The sequence below is a fragment of the Brienomyrus brachyistius genome, chromosome 12, assembly GCF_023856365.1.
Source record: "Brienomyrus brachyistius isolate T26 chromosome 12, BBRACH_0.4, whole genome shotgun sequence".
Lineage (NCBI taxonomy): Eukaryota > Metazoa > Chordata > Actinopteri > Osteoglossiformes > Mormyridae > Brienomyrus > Brienomyrus brachyistius.
Genome location: NC_064544.1, coordinates 27,519,769 through 27,541,208, shown reverse-complemented (window position 1 = coordinate 27,541,208; position 21,440 = coordinate 27,519,769). Strand labels below are relative to the sequence as shown.

Here is a 21,440-nt window from a genome sequence, read left to right as displayed (position 1 = left end):
TTGATGTTACGAAGCTAATTGCTAACATTTTATTCACACAAAAAACCTTACCCAGGCCTTTGCATGAAGAGAGCAGAGGGTTGGCCAGTGAAAGCATTAAACACCTTTTTAGATATAGTGCTTACACTTTAACATGATAGGAAGTGATGGGTAGTTATGAAACCAAAAGGACTTTATATAGCTCAGTGAGTTTGGGATCAGCTTCCACTGTTTGGAAGTTCGTAGGTTCAAGTCCTGTGGCTGGCAGAGTAATCTGTTCAGATGGGGCCTCGAGCACCAGCCCTAACCCCAACTGTTTCTGGCTGATTGTAATCCCCAAGTTCCCTCACTTGTCTGTTGTTGAGGACAAAATAAGTGAGAGGAGATGTAATTAATTTATTTACATGCACCCTCAACTAACTGATGGTGCTGTAAGGCGACTCAGGAAATTACCGACCAATCACAGGTTGTGATTATGGTTACCGACCGACAAACCCCTACTTACAAATATCACATCAAAGCGTTTACGAATATACAGCTATGATTTGGTAATTAACTGCGCGAGAGGCTAGTCCGCAGAATTAACGGGGTTATCCGGTAAAATTAAACTGTCTTTAAAAGCGTCCATGAGTTCGTGCACTGACTCCAATTCCTCGCGTCTCTCCTCCAACTTGCGCGTCCACGGGAACACCAGCGCTCTTCATTAATTAGGTGATGCGAAAACTAGTTAGAATTAAAGTATTACGCGCTTAGCTGACGTATTAGTCATATTTACGTGCGAAAAGCGAACTGGTCGCTGTTTTAGGTAGTTCACTCGTCACCGAATTCGTTGTAGATCCCATATAAAATGGAGACCTTGTCAACAGGCCCAAAACTGAACGTTAACACCAAAGCGGTCAATCTTGCAAAAGTGGGAGACAGAGAACGGATGGGATACAAAAAAAATATTTCCACGGTTTGCAGGATGGACACAGCAAGTGCAGAGCCTAGGAACCAAGACCCAGGGAACTGTCCTGGGCCTACTTTCAGTAGCCCAGCCATATTAATTCCTACGTAGCACTGTCAATCTCGCAACCCTTGGAGGCAGCACGCAACAAACTACACACACTGTCACCGCACTACTTACTGAATCCATTTTTATCATACCTTTAAGCCTTGACGGTTTACTGGATCGACATTTTTCCGTGAGATATACGTGGTCGGCTTCTTTTCGAAAGACCCGTTTTGCGGAAACGACAGTACTTCGCTGCAGACTGGCTCTCGCTTTTCGCAGACCAGACTACGAATCGATCTCCGAGCTAATCGATGCGAGCAATGCCCATGTACGCATGCGCTTCTCTTAAACGAAACTACTGTAGTGTCATAATGAAACTATACCGTTCTTTGACATTGCGACGTAATTTCTCCTGGCAGGATTTCTTTTCTTTTTCTTTCCCCTTGTCCATCTCTTCTCCAGAAAATTTAAACCGGCTACGCAGAATCCTTCGGAAAAAAACTTTAAACAAAAGATATACAGGTAACCACCGTAGCCAGCACAGGTAATCAAAACGATCTAATAAAATGGCGCGGTCATCCCGGCATGCACCACGGCGCGACTAATTTTTTGTTTAACTTTTTTTTTAATAGGCTAATGTAGAAAACAAGTTCGGCAACATCATCATTCATTAGATAAAGGGCAGCACAACAAACCTGCCGAATGGAACCGCAGCACTCAGTGCCAAACAAATATATTTCGCAGCTCTATACAAGGTCTCAAAAAACGTATCCTGATTTTAAAAAATATATATAAACATTTTTTACTCCGTTATCTGATTGGGAAAGTGTTTTTTGTGCTGTAACTCCTTTTCAAAGTTTTAAGGGTTTGGGGTATAATTGGAATTTACTAAAAAAAGTCGGGCGACGATTTCAGATTTTTGTTATGTATATGTATATATATTTTTGCGAAGCATAAATTTACATTGCAACAGAGTTCGTCATTTTTGTTGTGTAAAATAATGCCAAATTATTATGTTTTCTCTAGAAATAGAAGCTGGAAAAGATTAGGTTTTATCCATTTGAGAATGTTAATCCAGAATAAATAGGTTGCATTACATGAGAAAAATATATGGTCTGTAATTTCATACCATTTTCACAATATGAGCACATTATCCTCAATATTAAAACGCATCTAAAGAAATGCTTTAGAAGGATAGACGTCATTCATAATTTTAAAGCGTGTTTCTTTTGATTTGGGGATATAGTGAATTTTAGGTACATTGTTCTAAGTCTATTGATTGAATGTTAATCAAAATTGTGTAATATGTCATTTCTGTTTTGTCTTCCAGTGAATAACTTTACCGTGAGGCAGTATCTTATAAAGTAACTATTGTACGATGTCCATAACCAGCCTTATGTTATTGTGGATTGATCTTTATTTTAAGCTGGATTGTGTTTCTGCAATAAAATTTGAAATCCCTGTTTGAAGATGAGTGGTGAAAATGTATTTGTTTGAGGTTACTTTGGGCATATATTTTGCTGTGTCCTTTAAAAATATGTGACAGTACTCTTTAGAACATTTAGAGCTGTAAAGATGGTTATAAAATTAATTTTTCTTCTATAATCCCATAGCATTTTCCCCGTCTTCTTTTTCAAGCCCTCATACACATGCTGAGTTTTCCCCTCTCCTATATCCATTTGACTCTAGACCTAATAAATGCCCCTTATGTTTTTTGAATGTACATTTCATCTAGTTTAGACTGAAGGTTCAGTATTTTCCAACATCTGCAGTAGGTTTACTGTAGGTTTATTGCAGTATCCATGATCACTTTTATTTATTTATTTATGTATTTATTTATTTAACTGAGTGAAAAAGATATTGGCATATTTTATATTTTAGAAACTCCCATTTCTTGACCTGTGTTGTTAGTTCTTTAGAATTCATGATGTCTGTTATTATTTTTGGCCGTAATCATTGTTTTTAAGCAGACTGGAATTCAATGCCCAGTATTTGTATGAATTCTTTTGTTTTTCGGTTTAATGTACTTACTTCTGGCCTCTACTCCTGCCGCACAGCAGCATAACGTGCGTACTCTCAACATCCTAGTTCTTTGTACTTGCATATACCCTTAAAATTATATAAAATAATGACTTACAAACATTTCTAGTTAAGAATGGCCGTTCGGAACGTATTTCAGTCGTAAGTAGAGGAGCATCTGTACTATTGTATTTTTTTCTTAATCGAAACTAATGTCATAACGAAACTAGTAATATTATTGTTTCCCCAATGCAGCCATTTAAACTGTTGATAATTTTTATGCGTTAATTTTGGCTACACTATTGCTTTGACCTGATTTACTTGTTTTTCAGTAACTAGTATATTTTGTATAAAGAACTATTAACACTGCAGTGGCACTGTTTCTCTATTTAGAAAGGGTGGCAAGTGCATATATTGAAATTTCAATTCCGTAATTTTATGTGGTTTCTTGTATGACGACTCTTGGTTATTTGCACCATGTGCCTTTTCCTTGAAATGCAGTTTTTCTTATATCTGTAATTACTGATTCCCTGGATTACCAAGCTACCTAAGAGTGGCAAATTAGGACACATCCATAATAATTAAAATTTTAATTATTATGTAGTGGAGTAAATCAAAACTGAGAAACTAATATAAACCACACATATGTTGGCGGCAGCATTTTCTAGCAATACTTGCATGTTTAAGACTGTTTTGTGCCTCCGTGCTGCTGCTGCCCCATAACTCCATGGTCATGGGCTTGATTCCCACCCCCGGCTCTAATTTTTTGAAGTTTGCATTTCTCCCTGTGTTCTCACAAGTGTTCATACCTTGTACACCAAAAGTACTTGATTAGATACACTGGTGTCCCTCGATTACCCATGTTCCCTAAGAGTCATCCTGTTTGGGGTCCCCCCTGCCTTGTGCCCTGTGTTTCCTGGGATAGTCCCACCCCCTCCCCTCAATGGGCATTTCAGTTTGATACAACAGCTGTTGATAGCTTGGCATAAGACTCGTATGGGCCCATGTGGAAACTCTCTGATAGAGAGCTCAATGTAACAAACCCAGTAGCCTCCCTATTGGGGCTGTTGGTGATGTGCTCTGGGTCTCAAGTCTCAAGTTACCACAGTTCTGTAAAACACAAAAATGGCTCTTCCCTGAGAGTGGCATGGCGACTTAGTTGACCCCAAGTTGGGAAATCCCACCTCTCTCCGTGTATGTGTATGGATTTGTGCAGTATGTTCTCCCAATGTTATGCGGATTTCCTTTAAGTACTACAGTTTCCTCCTACAGTCTAAATGCATGCAGTTAGGTGAACTGCTATTTCTAAATTGCCCATATAGTGTGGCCTGCAATGGACACTCCTGCCTTCCCCTTGCATAGGCTCCAGGCCTAGGTTAGGATGTTGGAGGATGGTAGGATGCATGAGTTCTCCCCTTTTTAATTAAAGTTGCATGCTTGTCTTTTAATTTTAGATTTAAATTGCACAATAGCGTTCCAGAGTAAAACATAGACACAGAATTTGGAACTATTTTAGGAGCATAACTACGTGCAATTTTGTTATGACGTCGTGCATTTGAATTCCTGCTTTTCATACTGGCTGTGACTTAAGGTTCTGCAAGACTGAATGTAAATCAAGATGGGAGCAAATGTGCTGAAGCTCACAGTCACTGGCAGCTCCTGTCATTCAATCCATGTCACATGTTTGTTTATGGGTGCATTCAGTCAAAAGGTCAAACTTAATAAGGCACCCAACCTGGTTCTGTGGGCTTTTCTTTATCACTAAACCATACTCCACAGGCCTGTTTTTGCCACACAGTCAATCTTTTATGATTTGTCTATGTCAATCTGAAGAAAATTCACTTTATTGACCTCAGTGGGTGTTGGTGCCCCCATCTTTCTACAAAAAAATCATGGATGTATTTATTGTTACTGACTCAACATAGACCTTTACTGAGGTATACTTCTGTTATTGAGAAGTATTGTTTAACAGAAGATATTAAAATACATATATAATGTTAATTTAATGTAAGCAGTTCACAGAAAGACTTTCAAGCAAGTCTGTAAGCCGTTTGTTACACTTTGGAGCTTATTTCTGTGTCAGGATTACCTGACTGAAAAATTGCTTTGGTAATAGAACAGAACGAGGACCTGGATGTTACATGGGAGGCCTGTGACCTCAGTGCTGTTAACCTTTACTTTAGTGAATGAGTCAGCAGAGGCTATTGACCTTTACATAAATTAACTTTTGTTTCTCAGATTAGAACAAATGCAGTGTATGCTGTTCTGTGCGTATATGTAATGTCTATGGGATTACAGCAATATCCATACATTTCCAGCCGCTATGTGCAAGAAGCCGCAGAATGCATTTACTTGTTTTACAAAGTGTTTCATAGCATGTATCAGTCTGTCAGTTTCCGTTCCGTTCTCTGTAATCCCCTGCTCCAGCAGAGAATCATGGTGAGTGCAAAGACGAGGAAAGTCTGGGGACGTTCTGCCAATAAGTTATCAGGGGGTTAAGCCAGCAGTTATATTTAATAATTAGTTTTAGACTGTTTTTATTTGACCACTTCCCATTGCCTTCTATTGACGGTACCATCACCTTTTGTTAGTATCCCCATCTGCGTGATCAGCCTCTTTTCCGCTAGACTCTTTTGACCGCAGACTAAAGTATCGTTTGACCTATTACTAGGTGTCAGTTATTATACTTCTTAGAGCACATTTGCACATCTGCCACTCGATGTGTCCGCAGCTCCTGGTGTCATTATGCCTCAGCTCTAAGTCACCAGACTCTCCCAGGAGGGCACTTTGCACAGGGTGTCATTTCTACACCATTTATTGAATTAGTTCCAGCATAAGGTGATTAATGATTTGTGACCAGTTTCAGCCCTAATTCGGTGGAGGAGCTAATTGAGAAAAGGCTGATACACATTTTTGGAAAACATTTCCTTCATGCACATTTCTGCACACTGATGTTGTACTTACTGGGCTGTTATTGCACCTACTGTTTGTTGCAACTTGTCATGTTATACTTACTGTTTTTGTTGGCACAATGCTGCACTGCACTACTGTTGTTCTGAACTGTCGTGCATTAAATTATTCTTGCATCGTTTATTATTTTTTTTGTGTTGCATCACTATTTTGGTGTCATTACACCATCATTTTCCAAAGTTTCTTGTCCTGCACCAAACCGTAACCACTTCATGTACGTTCTACAACCAGGAAACAAAGTGTTCTGAGTTCTCACTTAAATACTGAAGTAGAACATTTCTTAGAGTTGGAGTGATTTCATCTAACATTTATCATGTTACATGAATACAGATAGAGATATGCGTTCAGGTTTTCTGAAGTCATGACCTGGACCAGGATAGATTAGAAGTCAGTATTCATTGTAAATTTCAGGGTTTCCCATCATGAACCATTTGCTTCTCGGATCAGAACCAATTTAGGTTAGTCTTGTGTAAAACATGAAGCAAGCAAAACACATGCAAGTTTGTTGGATAAAACAGGACCTGGGAATCCTGTATGAATTTCCCATAATACTAATGAACACCAAACTCAGTTTCTTTTTGCAAAATATTTATTTATTTTTCGTTTGTTTCACCATTTTCATTATTTGCTTCCTTGATTAATTAATCCTGAATTATATGTAATAATGACAGTACTTTTGTACCCTAAATAACGACACAGTTGCATCATTGTAGGTTTTTGCTGTTAGGGAAACTGCTAGACCTTTTTTCTTACGGTAATAGCATGTTTTATTGTATTAGTCAAGGTAGGGATTATTTTTTTCTTCCTTATAGAAAAACTGAAAATTGTTAAGATAAGTCTTATCCGTTAAATGTATTGTTTAATTATAGGTGATATAAATATTATTAGCTCTTTATTCATATAGCTGTATCTATAGCTCGTGAAAAAATTAAGAGACCTTCCTACATATTTAAAAAAAATCTGTATTAGTAAATCCTGGTTTAATGCTGGTTCTGCTGGCAGGAGGCTACACTGCGAAGCAGGCTGCTTCCAAAGGTTCTAAGACAGCAGTATGCAACAGCTAGGTAATACAGTAGACACTGGCAAAGACCAAAGACCTGCTAGGTAGAGGGCAGAAGCAACTTTCTAATGCCAGAGATGACCGTCAACTTATCGATCAGTGCCTCATAAATCGGAGGATGACCTCAGGTGACCTCCAGAAAGAACGGGAAACATTAAGTGCAGGTATGAAGTGCAATGCTAGACACTTAGGACTGCTAGGACTCCAAGAAACCCTTAAAGACCCATAAAGCAAAGAAGAAGCCCCTTATCATTGAGAAGCAGTGAAGAGCCATGTTGGAGTTGGCAGAAAAATGTATATTTTACACAGATGCATTCCCATAAACTGCGAAGCAAATAAAACTATTTTGCAGTGGTCTCTTAATTTTTTTCCTGAGCTGTATTTATATATAAACTTCCAAAGCCATCCAACAATCTCAGATAACCCACCACACCCGTACCGCCCCAACCTGCCGCTAATTAGCATCCACGTGACTGCTGCTAATTTACATTAAATTCAGCTCAATACTGCACATGTACTGTATAGCGCAGAGCTCTTCAAACCTGGACCTCGATTCCAAATCCAGGCCTTGTTTTCAGTTCTCCCAGGTAGTTAGTTTAATAATTACCGATTCTGATTGGTCAGAGGCTTCACACCTGACTCACAGGTAAAGGAAGGCTGGGAAACCAGCAGTGCTCGGACCTCGAGGAATAATAGGGGTATAGTGTATATTATTCTTTCTCATTTTCTTTTCTTTTTTTTAATCTTTTATACCACATAGCATTGGTGGGAAGCACATAGTTTTGTTGTACATGTACAATGACAAAGATATTCTATTATATTTTTTTTTGTTTGTATTTTCATTTGTGCTTATAATTCCTTTTATTCATCTGAAAGTGAATCACTGAGTTCTTTATATCTAGATGTAATTTCAACAATGCTTACCTATAGTAACATGTTAATTTTTCCATGTAATTTAGGTGTTTTAATTATCACTCAATGGTGTAGTACGTAGCAGTTAAGGACATAGGACAACGGTTTTGTTTGTCTTGTCTTGTTGGCCCTATTCCACCTTGTATGACCTCACCATGTCATCCGCTAATTAAATCACAACCCACAAAGCCTCTGTCCTTCACTGACACTTGCTATTTAAAACTGTCGCAACATGGCGGATTTGCTGCGGGTCGACATATTTTGTCAATGACAGATATATTTCCACACATGCCAACTGAGTTCTGTTTCATAAAGGCTCCTTCAGGTCTCAGGGGCAGAATTGTGGGGCCATTACTCAAAAAGTGGACTAAAGAAGTTAATATGTCAACCTACAACGCTGGATATTCTGTCTATCACATGTACTTGAGCCATAAATAACTCCCTTTTTTAATCTCTACTTTAATTCCATTCTTGCACAAGCATCTTCTCCTAGTTCATTGTTCATTGTTTTTAACTTTAATTGATTACATTTTCATTCACCTTGATCATCATGGATGTTTTATGTTTGATTGCGATGTTACGTACCATCCACTTTACGCTGTCCATTCTCTTTCAATGTTTGTATGTAGGTATGTTGTGCATTATTGAATACTTTTATTTTTCCTTTACTATTTTGATCTATGGTGGATATGCATATTTTAAATGCTTATATTCTGTGCCATTGTTTTCTATTTGACTTTTTCTCATTCTGCATCCTCTGGAGGAGCCAACAAAGTAAGAATTCAATGCTGCACGTACGACACAAAATTGCTTGAATCTTGAATCACTGCAGACTGGTAAATAATCTAAATTGCTGTCTAGCTCCCCATCTCCAGCAGGTGCGTCTGACACTGGTGAGTTTCCAGCTCCAACATAGTGAGAGACAATAATCATCATGTAAGATAAGGCAAGCAACTCTGCCTTGCTCAGCTTCATCTATGTTTACCCTCTATCCCTGTCTTATTGCTGTCAGATGACATTCCATTTCCAAGGCTTAGGTTACACCATGTGTTAACGTCTGTGAGGCTTTGCATGGGGAGGGACGAGCAGTTGGGATCTTCTAATTGCATAATGAAAAATAAGAGGCCAGGGTCTGAGGGAACTCCTTGCGTTCCAGGGCCCTGTGTCATCTTCCAAGCCCGTCAGCGTCCATCACGAGGAGAGAGCCCTCATATCTGAGAGGGCATCATATCCTTGGAGCTTCTCACGTTTTACTGCAGTTGCTGTAACCTCTGCCAGAGACATAGTTGCTGAGTACTGGGAACAGACTGAGCCAACTGCACGTTAAGTTTATAAGATGTTACCGCTGACTGATGGTTGAAATGAATGTGTGTGTCTTCATTATAAAGAAAAGCGAATGTCTTTATCCACTGCCTCTGCAGGCCTGTTCTGTCTCAACCAGTCAAGGAATAGTGCAACTTTATTAAGAATGATCTTTTCAGCTACTCCATGAGACACACAGAGATTTGACTCTCCCTGCCAGGCCCTGGAGGATGGGCTCCCCCTTTGAGTCTGGTCCCTCCCAAGGTTTCTTCCTTCTTGGGAGTTTTTTCCTTGCCACTGTCGCCTTTGGCTTACTCACTGGGGGCTATGGGTGAGGATGCTGTAAATAAATTTGAGACAATGTAATGTTGTGATAAAGCGCTATACAAAAATAAATTTGTTTGTTTGTTGTTGTAAGGACAAGTTTGGGGGGAGGAGGTGACAAGGGTTGTCATAGCACTGGAGTAGCCAATGCTCAGCGCCCAAGGAGCTTGGGGGGTGGGGGGGAGGGGGTTGCTCAAAGGCTCAGCAGCATGTGACGATTCAGCTGAGGCCAGGCATCTGGTAACCTTCTGATCACAAGCACAGAGCCTTAACTCACTGAGTCACACACAGCCCCAGAAAACATCCAAGATCAGAAAGATGCTGATCCTTTACGTTTATGTCTCACAAGCTTTACATACACAGAACTATGTTATACTGTACAATTAATAAGAATCATATTAACCTATTAGGGTCAGCTGGTGATCATGTTTATATACATCGGACCCTGGCAGCTAACTCCAGTCCTGGTGGTCAACACTCACTGTATGTGCTGAGGAGCCCTGGTGGGTTGCTCGTGTTCCACAGTTAAGGGCTGACATATCGAGTCTGGGCACACAGCCTCCTTTCACAGAGGGTCTATTGTGTTCACCTTAGCTTAAAGTGCATCATAATTAGACATATAAAATGGAGGAGACTTTTTATTAATAGGAATTTTTTAATAGGTTGAATGATATTTAAAGACATGCACTTGTAACTTGTCAGATCATGTTCTAGAATGATTCTACTCTTGCACTCTTTAAGCCAGATCCTAACCTGAATTGTTTCCACCAAATATGTATCTCACTCTGTAGAAGAATAAACACTAATGAAACTTCACCTTAAGGTATCCGTTCCAGCATATAAGTCATTGAATTCCAGACATTTTGTCTAAGTTAACTGCGATGGTAACATACTGCTCACAGGTCCTTGTGAAAAGTTATAAAAAGCAACAGTTGCTATTCTATTACAGAGAGTGGGGAGATCAGAGACAGGGTGGAGTTCTGCCTAATGCCAACGGATTCACCCTTTTTCCAACATTAAAGACCCTGCAATGTCCTGAATTTGACACCTCGTGGGCAATTCAGTTCCATAGACCTCATTTATCATACCACTTTATGACAACATTGTCATAATATATTTAAAATATATGGGGTGCAGAATTTTTAATACTAGACAAGTTGCAGTTCACCTGGCAAATGTCATAAAATAAATACGGATATGAAAATAACTGCCGTTGTTAATCACCCAGCCGTAGATGCCTCAATGTGATTCGCCATCCCAGCGGCTAATGTGTATGGCTAAAAGTATAATCAGTGTCATGTCCTTATAAATCTCAATTTTGGGATCTATATTAAGGTGCACTTACACATCAGCTGACATGGCTGGTTAGGTAAAAGCGAGCAAAAACAATGGAAGGAGAAGTAAGGTGGAGGTGGAGGTGGAGCTGCAGCAGGACGGTTAGCATTTGACAGTCTCATCATAGTCATGTGCCAAGGGCTTATAATAAAGCCCTTTATCATTCCCAGGGCGCTTCACACCATATTCCACAGGCCACTCAGCCCCACACATGCCATTTGTTCATGGCAATCTGACGATGTTTGCGTTTCTCCTAATCTTATAATGCTACCTTTAAAAAGTACATCTGCACCAATAACAAGAACAGATTCTGTGTGTACATTTTGTTTTGAATGTGCGCCAGCCGTTTATTAAACAACCACAACCTGTCTGTTTAATGTACCACGCTTTTCAGCCAGCTATGTTTTCCTCACTAACATATTTCGGCTAATGAAAACTTCAGTTGCATTTGCCACCAGTGTTTAAAGAGCTTTGTTTTATTTGTTTTTTTTCCCCAGGACCCACCAAAAAACGGCACCAGTCCCTTTCAGGAAATGCTCCTTAGCAGTCAACCTAACCCTCTGCAGATAATTGCAACAGAATTCACAGCCGTGTAGTCAATGTTTGGGTTAACTTAATGTAAACCAGTAAAGAGGCCAGGGGTGACTTAACAAAGTCAGAGACTAGCGATTAAGTTGTGTTTCTTCCTTCAATTCATCTGTTTGAAGTAATTAATTTCACTTTTAGTTGTCATGGAATGGCCACTGTGTACCATTATAGGTCTCCCCCCTCACCAAAAAATACCCTGAAGACCACACGCCTTCTCTTCCATGTGCGGGCTCAGCCACAAGCTTCTTTTCACTATGAGGTCTTTCTGAGCCGTGTGACACGCGTGGAGGAGAAAGCTACGTTCAGGGGCACTTCTAGGAATTTTTAAGTGGGGTGGCCCAGAGATGGCAAAGGTACGTCTCACAGTCACAGTGTGGTTTTTATGTGCAAGCACAGCGTGCTGGGTTTTCATATGTGTTAATGTTCTACTAATAACAGGTTAAAGCATAAATTTATAGGCTAAATGCACACACATAATTGTTGATGGTCAATCTCCTATTTTGCATAATCTTTATATTCAAGCGGGCTAGCATTAACAATGGAAAATAAATAGGACCTCTTTCTGAGTTCAATTCCAAAATTTAAGGCTAAGTAGTAAAATGCTCCGCGTTAAAGTATGTTCCCCAGTCCGGTCATTAACATCCGTCCTTTTATGCTGTATCGTCTTCCTTGCTGTTTTCTAATTAAATCCCTCGTTCACCTGATTTCCCGGCTCCTGTGCTACTTCCCCGCTCTGTGGCCGAGCGTGCATAGGACACTGGTATTGTAAGACAATTAGCCTGGAAGTTTTGGATAAAGAATAAAAATAAGGTTCTGGCCATATATGGTGGTTAAAGTCATTGACTTCTGCATGACAAACTGCAAGGTCTAAGCAATCCCTACCATGGGATACCAACCAATTTAAAGGCTTGTGTTAATCAGCCCTGGTGCCAGAACAGGGTAAGCATTGGGAGCGTGGCACAGTTTAACCCACCGAGAGTAATACTAGTAATATTGCTATGACAATGTTAAAACTGCAACTGACAGACACTCATTGGTGAAGCAAATGACAAACTGACATGTCAGAACCACAGGCAACACATCCACCACCGAGTCTGTTTTTATGCTGTATATCGTAATTTTAGTTTGCACAAATAAGAACCACACACATATTGCTAAAAAAGAAACGAAACCTATAACACCTACTGTTGGAAATTATACTTGTTGCCATTTATGTGTCGCCTGCAAGTCTGCAGAGTGGACTTAGGCCGCTCAGGAAAGAGTGCAGGTTAAAGTGCACAAAATACGTTTTCTTCTTGATAGATGCTAACCGCAGAGCTTCAGTTTAGTTAAAGCTATTTCGAAATAGATGTTGCGGAATCATATGTGCCTATACGTCCAATTGTCTTATTCCGCTTAGCAACAGCAGGTACTAATAGATACATTCATGTGTTATCAACTATATATGGTATTAAAGAAAATCAAGCTGTATCATGTGATCCTTCTACTGTTCTGTGATTAGAAGTGCTTAATAAAAGGAACTGTGAGACAAGTCTCTGTGACCGGACCGGGCCTCCCTGCTGTGAGATAAAGAGATCACCGGTGTGGCATCTTGCTTTGTATCCAGAGACTGGTCACCCAGCGAGGGTCAACCACATGGGCTGGACCCAACACCTATTTTCTAAATCTGACAGGTTAAGAAACGAAACTCGCCTGACCTGTCAGAAGAGCTGAAGTCCGCTGACTGGAGTTAAATATCTGTTTATCATGTGTAAAATATTCTCTAATCACCTTTGACCACATTTATTTAGATTCGCTCTCAATAGCTTCCAACTGTTGGCTTGTCGGTCAGAAAACTGAACCTTCGCTGACCTAAAAAATTAATGATAGTTTTTTGCAGTCAAGTATTTTGCTGTCAGATTTTTATATACTCTACTTTTACAAAGTATAAAATATTTACCTATGACTATTTATTTACTTCCCATCGTATTATGTGATCAGTATGTGATCATATAGTACACAGACTTTATATATCAATTAATAACTGTAAAACCTAATGAGACAGATATGTTCAGTAAAATGTGGTTAAAGCAATGGGTTAAAGACTATGAGTAACAATGTATATTGTTTGATTTTCAGAATATGTGTATCCATACATCTATATTAATAATCGCAGTGTCATGAACCCATTCATTACCAACTATTGAGCGTAAAGTGTGCATGCAAACATTCAAATATTAATTAAAATTCACTGATAAAATAATGCTAAAAACCAATGGGTGTGCAACAGTCAATGTTGCCGCGATCCTGACACCTAACGACCTCCAGAGCAGTTTAACCCTGTACCAGGAGTTACTGAGGTGATGTGTCGCGCTTAAAAAAGAATGAGCGTCGTGATATCGAAAATTCAGAGTTACCGCCACTTACGCACAAACTTATCCGACTAAGCAAGTAATCCGGATGTAATTCCCAGATGTCCTCTGTAAAAACAAACACATTGGCCGGACACCTGCTGCACAGCAAGGTGAAAGCCAATGACGTGGCAGAAATTTTGGGCTTGTCAATGTGGTAGCAGAGGTCACATTGGCCAGCCCTATAAAACCGTGCATGTCTACATTATGATATCGTATTATCTCACCCCATTACCGGTCGTATTGAGTGAATCCTTTCTTTATCGGTTGCAGTGATTGCTACAGTTTAGGTTGCTGGTTCAGTCACCCACTACTCAATACTGCATTATGCTCCTCTCCCCTGAATTTCACATGGGGCTTCGTGAATGTCAATCTTCCCAGTGTTCCCAACACGTGCAATTACTGAATTTGCATCCAGCAGCATTCCTTTGGATGTCCTTTACTGGAAGCTTATTGACGGATTACCATGGACATGCCACATGCTGCAAAGGAAAGCGTGATTAACAGGTGTCTCTGTGTGAAGGTCAGAAGGACACGTTATCTCAGCTGACCTCCTTCTTCTGGGCTTGCCCAATGTAAATGCAGTGCTGGAATTTATGAGCTAAGCTCTGGGGTCCCCTTTACAGTTTTATAGTCTTCTTTACAATCCCATGAACATGCCTGGCTGTTTTTAAAGCTTTTATTTTTAGTTACTTGCTTTATAGTCAAGCATGTGGATGGCTGTCCAAGGGTGGCAGACGTCTTTTGGTGTGATTGTGTCACCGTGACAGCCGTGAGCTGACAATGATGCGGGTCACCTTTCTACATAGATGGGATGGCTGCTTTTATCATGTTAATGCTGGCGGAAATCTTTTTTCACATGAAGGTGGTTCCCATAATGACTCAACTAATTGAGTCACAACTAAAGGTTTCAGATGAGAAAAGTAATTTACAAGTCAGTCAGAACTTGGGTGGAGAGGCGTATGATCGGAGACATAGTGGGTGGTGCTTAGTTGGAGAATGGAACTCAGGGAATGTGGTTCCACCCATGCGCACAACGCCATTGGCTAACCATCCCACGTAAACATTAGGTATTGGCTCCTGCCTGCCACACTGTGTCACACTACAAATCACATTCTCTGATTCCCAAATCTCCAGTTTTGTCTGTCTCGTTCCCAAGTGTCTTGCAAGACATGGAATTTATACATCACACCTCACAGTGATATATAACTTAATTGCGTAAAGCTGAGTAGAGCTTCATGTGGAACGTTTTATAGCTTTTTGTAAATGTTCATTCACAAAATGTGAGGCAAAACATATTTGCATGGTGCCATCAGTGCTTTTAGTGTGATAGTTTAAGTGATGCTGGAATGAACAAAGACGGCCCTTTTCACGTGGTCTATGTGAATAGACAATACTGGCATGAAAACAAAAGATAAACATCACTGTCATGACAACGAAGAAGTCTGTGACATTCACTATTAAATACCAAGAAACTGGTCATGTAGTAAACAGTACCATCTGAATGGACAGTGGGTTAATAAATATAGTTAAAATAGTTGCAGTTATAGTTAAAACTTCCTACTGAATAATCAAAATGGATTTTCTGAATTGTTCCTAGGAAAAAACAAGATTCCAGAATGGATCACAATCTGCAGAAAAAGTGGGTAAGTGTTTGGCCCTTTAACAGGCAGAAATATACCCCTATAATAAACAGACAGGAATGCACTTTGGAGTGGTGCCATGTGGCTATCGAGCTGACATTAAAACTGCTTTGAAATGACAGGCCTGCCCACTGAGGAGACAGATGCATCCTGGGAGTTTACTCTGCTGGCTTCCAGCTATCTCGTCATCCAGTACAGGACCGGCTGGTTCTAATGCTCAGAAGAAGCTTTGTCCGACGCAGAGAATTGTCTGTGTGTTAGTGTGGTGTGAGTGCGGGTGGGAGTAGGGTCTGGAAGAGCCCTGAGGTTTACAGTACGGACCGATGATAAAAGGTCTTGGCCTCCCAGCAGAAAATTGCTCTTGGAAGTAGTGGGTTCCAAATGGCAAGTGTGTGTACAAGGACAGTGTGTTCTCACCCATTCTCCTGGCTAGAGAAATCCAGAATGTAAGCCTAAATTCTACTGCAGTCACCATCCAAACAGCGGGTTTGAAAGAAGATTTAGGTCAGCAGTTAACAGACAAGACAATTCATCAAAAGTCTTTTAAGTCAAGGAGGTATTTTGGTGTTTCGTAAGAAGGTTAATTAACTTGTTAGGTGCCAGTAACTATCCACCTTTACAAGTAAATAAATCAATAATTAGCTATGAAGTATTGTCTCAGTCGCATTTGATCATTTGTTCAGGCTTTATCACTGTGATAATTCTCAGGATGACAATAATAAAAACGTTTCATAAAACTCCACAGCAAGGACAATGTGACTTTTACAAAGTTCATACTGAGGCAGAAGCCTAAAGCTGAAACAAAAGCTATCAGACATCCTCAGCCCCCAAGGGTAGTTAGGAGACACCAACTCATTTAGAACTGAAATGTTTTTGGACTGTGTGTGGAAACTCATGTGGACAGAGAACAAGCAAAACCTTTTGCAGCGCTGGGACAGGAATCTCATCTGGACCTATAGTTTTACTGCTGGGGTCACCGCGCTGCCTACAGGGAAATTATTTTATTCAAAAAAATAGCACAACAATCAGTATGTTTACATGCACGCAAAGAAAATCAAATTATTGTGTTAGGACTTTTAAAGTACATGTAAACATGTTAGTGCAACCGAAATCGTACTAAAATAACTTTCTCTTAGTCGGACTAAGACACCCAGATAATGCGACTGGGAGTCGATTTACTCCTGCTTGTAAACATTTAATGGGACTCAAACTGGTCTAGGTACTCTGCACATGCTCCACAGTTTTCCCCCCGGCGTTTGACCCGGAAGTAATATAAGCAGCTTGTAGCATAGCAGAGGACGTACAGCTCATACGAAACGTATTGCGCTGTAAAGCTGTCCAATTCACTGCTCAACTAAAGGGCACTTTTCCACCGCAGCAGATTCTGCACCTTTGATACTTCAAGAAAGTATTAAAAGTACAATATTTCCAAGTACCGGCGCCAAATAACATCACAACGCAAGGGTATTTTGAACTTAATTTAAAAAAGGCCTGTTGTATATTAAAGGGCTGGATGATGTGTGATATTAATACCAACATCGCATGTTATGCACGTCTAATTCTTACATCACTAGTCAGATAGATTAATATCAGTCTTACCTTCATACTGTACGGACAGTATACTGCAGGGAGTTTAAGTCTCGCTAAAGCATTTTTGCTTTGGCATAAGGAAAAAGCTTAGCTAGCTTTTGAATTTTAATAATTATCCCGTTTCAAGATTTTCAAGTATATGTTTAAGAATGAGTTTAAAGTTTGACCTCCTCTGCTTTTGCATGAATGCTGCATAGCTTGACTTAGCTGTGCCTGTAAACATACTGAGTCTGATAGACCTGTTCTGAATTGCCTCAGAAACCTTAATTCTGGTCTCCATAGTCCCTGCATGGGGCTGAACGCTGTCTGGTCCTTTCATAGCCACTGTGATCAACCGGTTCATAATCTGATCATAAATAACTGAGTCTCTTGCCATTCCTTGAATCCGTTGGACAACATTGGCATGGACCCTTACCGACAGAATTTCCTGGCTGATTGTATTCTTCTGTTTCTGCACCAATAACATGATAGAAACGTCATGAAGATGCTCACACACTCATGGTGAATTCTCCAGAAAATCTCCTGCTCAATTCACAGACTAGTCAATTGGGTCAATTTAAATGATCCGGACTTTGTACTAGGGAGCTAGCAGAGCAAAGTCCATTTAATGTCTGGTACAACTGATTTGGACATTTGCATTGACACATACAGTCCCTCTGGGCAATGTCTAGAAATGTTCATGATGTCAGTGCATGTCTGGAAATGGCTTTTGAAGCCACATTGGGTTCAAGCATCATAAAACCAGCTTAATCATGGCTCAGATCAATGCACAGCAGTTGTGATTACGCAACACAAACTTGTTGGAATAACTTTCTTTATATGCCCCCTTAGATCCTAAGGGATCCGATGGTTACGTAGATGGGATGGGTTTCAGATCAATCCACTGTCAGTCACGAAATGAACGATGTACTTATACACTGTTGCTTAATAAATTAATGATATTTTGTCTTATCCTCCTGAGATGGCAATTCATTCTTCTCCACTCTAGAGGACATTATGCTTTTGCTCATATTTCTCATGCTACACGTCCCACTCCATTAAGTCCTTTTGTTTCTTAATGGGGACAGGTAGGGTTTTAAGAACGGCCTGACCTTTCCAACTTCCTCTTTCTGTCAAGTCAAAATCTGAATACAAAAAGAATCCCTGTATCTCAAAAGAGTATAGCTACTGAAGCTATCATGTTACATTATTATTGTTTATAAATTATATAATTCTGTAAAACCTGGTTAGAACATGGATGGATGGCTGGATGTATAAATGGAAGGATGGGCTCCTTCACGTAAAGCTCTCATCTCAATTGTTTCTCACATTATTTATGCCTGTTTAAAATGGATTTTTGTTTAAGATTTTCATTCATTCAGTCTTCGGGATTTAAGAAAAGAATATGTAACTATTCTACCCTTGTTTGATGTTATTTAGTCAATATTTTAATAAAGACTATGCTACGTTTTCTGTTTATTTAACAAAATAATTGGACACATCTGTGTAGGCATCATATTTGTTGGTTTGTAATAAATATCAGAGAGAGTGGGCATGTTACAACGTGAAACAGAGCCAAATCGCTGCAATTCCAACTGTGTGAATTCCTCTGGAGTCACACAGCGCAGGCACCTTCGCTCAGAATGTTTTCACTCCATAATCAAAGCCTGAAACGTTTCAAGGTCTATAGTTTCATAAATAGAGCCCCATCTTTACATGTGAATTGGGCTTGATGGAATGGAGCACAAAGTAAGCAGATGAAAGACTGAGGTAAAAATGAACATGGGAACTACAGCCTCCTGTTCATTTAATGAAAACATTGTGTCCTCTAGTGTAGTGGAGATGCTAATCTTGTAGATTAGTAGTGGGGAGTCAAGACCTAATACTGGGTGATTAAGCTGATTAAGAGATCATTGTGGTCAGTGTTGGAGCTAGTGAGAGCCAGACACTGCACTGAAGATCATGGTTTGTGTGTGATAATTAAACTATACGATGAAAACTGAGTCACACAGAACTTCAGAAGAAGCTTACTTCCTAAACCTGCAACTAAAATGAACATATAGAATAGTAAGTAATGGTTATTTAACAAAGAAACACTGATTCAAAATCAGATTTGACTTGAATCCCAAATTAAAATGCTAAAACGAAACACAAGTTTAATTCTTTTCTTTGAAATTTAATCCCAATATTGGAAATTACAAAACATTACTCTAAATGGAAATAAGTAATCTAAAAACAACACTTGCCACTTTTAAAAACGCAATAGACATAACTTTTGCGTAAAATTTAAAAGATGAATACATCTCTTATCTCTCCCAACTAACACTAATCTCTCAAAGCTGTTAATCGGGCAACAAAAGCAGAGTATTGCTGTAGTAGAAGCAAAAAAGGAGAACTTGTATGCAATTCATTGTAGTAGAGGCTCCCAATCTGCTGAAGTCCAGTTTATGTTCTAGAAAAATGTCACGGACTGGTAAAACTGGGAAATTGCAAGTGGAGGGTGGGGGGTGGGTTGTTGGTTGATTTATCTTATTATAAGTTTAACTGTTTCCATATTCTCAAATGTGAACACAATGTGTGAGGGGTTGTCAATTCAAAATATAAAGTTTATTTTTGGAAATCAACCAACCCCATCATGAAACCCCCAGCATTCCACATCCTGCTGGAATATTGGCCGAGGACCAGAACTGGGGGCTGGGAACCCTAGAGGACGAAGCATACACCACAAAACACAGTTATCAAACACAGTTATCAAACACAGGTTAAACACAGACACTTCCACTGCTCCATGTGACACAGGGTGATGGAAACACTGATACAGCTGCCCTATCAATCAAAGTGTTACACACTCAGGAACAGCCAGGCACAGACATGTTAATAGTCACTGTTTAACACTGCCAGACTAAGAAGGGTTACTGGTGTTTGACACACACAGATGACCGAGACACAGACTTTAAGGTTATGGCCCCTGTTTCAGACTCTCATTAGTAGTCCCTTTGCATACCCCTTATGCCACACCACCTTGCAGTTCCCTGAGTACCCCTACTCACCGGCCAGCAGCATCAGATGACATAGCACTGCCACTGCTGTTGTTGGTCACTACTCCATCTTGAGTGCTGACCTTCGTATTAGACTTCAGCATTTCTCCAGTCTGCTTTGCGGGGCAAATCCTGGCTCTGCCCCTCTTACTTGTGGCAAGAGCTGCGATGGGGGCTCCCAGTGATACGGACGTCTAGCTGAAATGGTTTTAAGGCTCTTTAAGTGTAAGTGTATTTAAGTATATTGAGGCTGATACTACTGGTGAAGCTTCTCTGTCTTAGAGACATTCCCCAAAGCATGGAGGGTTAGATCCAGGAAAGGCTTCTGCTCCTAGTAGACTGGAAAGAGGAAGTTGGACAGTGTGTGACCTGGAGAGACAGGTAGATTCCATGTAATAATATAAACTGATCCTTCAAGAAAATAAGTTGTCCAAAAGGAGTCCAGCTGGGGAGAGTCTCTGTAGATGAGAGGCAACGGTGTCTCTACAGCCCCCCTGGTGTGCCTGCTGGAGATGGCTTCTGCCAGCTTCTCAGGGAGAGCAGGAGAATCACCAATGGAGACATCAGAAGTAAGTTCCCCTGGAGCATATCGTGGGTGTCATTGCAGGTCCAAACTTGCAAAATAACTATATTCAATATATTTCCTTGTCGGATTGACCTGTCCTCTCTCTTTTCATCCTGCACTCACTGTCCATGTTCATCAGTCTCCTCTCTCGTCTTCAATCCTGTTTTTTCTTTGTGGTCATTGCTAATTCACTGTGCTAGATACATTCTCTCTCTCTCTCTCTCTCTCTCTCTCTCTCTCTCTCTCCCTCTATCACTCACTATCTGTGTCTAAACATCTCAGACCTCATTGGGTACTGCGCAAGTCTTTTCTTATACTCAGAGGGGGGGGGGGGCATACAGTTAGCTGACTATATGCTGACCCCATGTGTTAACTCTTGTAAGGCAATATAGTGTAAAGGAGTAGAGTCATGAGTTTTGAAGTGTGTGTGTGTCTGTGTGTGTGTTGGGGGGGTTTCTCTGTAACGCCTGCTGCTGTGCCCAGCCTGCATGGTGTGAAAGCTACAGAAAGCACTCTTGTCAGCACTGGAATGTGCTTATATCCAGAGGGACAGCTCAGCTGTCATGCGGGGCTCAGCGCGTGTGATTCCCAATTAAAGGCTATTTTGTCTTTGTCTGAGCCACCGCCTCACCCCCCTCCCTTTCCAAGCTGTGGCTCTCTACACAAATTCCTGCTATAAGCTTTTGTGCATCATTAAGTTAAAGATATTTTTATCTGTTTGACCTTTACCTTTACAGATAAAACGAATCAAG

At 40.2% G+C, this 21,440-nt stretch overlaps 1 protein-coding gene and 1 long non-coding RNA gene across 8 annotated transcripts in view; one reads left to right on the top strand and one right to left on the bottom strand.

The window, feature by feature from the left end:
* znf638 (zinc finger protein 638) overlaps positions 1-20,916 on the bottom strand; it is a 39,730-nt gene extending 18,814 nt beyond the window's left edge. For 3 of the 6 annotated variants that reach the window (XM_048970242.1, XM_048970241.1, XM_048970237.1), the window contains exon 1: positions 20,136-20,916. In XM_048970242.1, the coding sequence (XP_048826199.1) occupies positions 20,136-20,227 (92 nt within the window). In that variant the 5' untranslated portion in view covers positions 20,228-20,916. Of the gene's footprint in view, positions 1-1,356; positions 1,611-20,135 lie in introns of those variants that run through there. The other 3 variants (XM_048970236.1, XM_048970239.1, XM_048970240.1) reach the window with 3 other exon arrangements.
* Positions 1,356-6,083, top strand: LOC125704564 (uncharacterized). 2 transcript variants are annotated; one of them, XR_007381177.1, is made up of 2 exons: positions 1,356-1,495; positions 1,606-6,083. It is a non-coding gene; the product is annotated as an uncharacterized LOC125704564 (long non-coding RNA). The 2 variants fall into 2 exon arrangements; XR_007381176.1 differs by having other exon boundaries at positions 1,399-1,517.
* Positions 20,917-21,440: the final 524 nt, after the last annotated feature.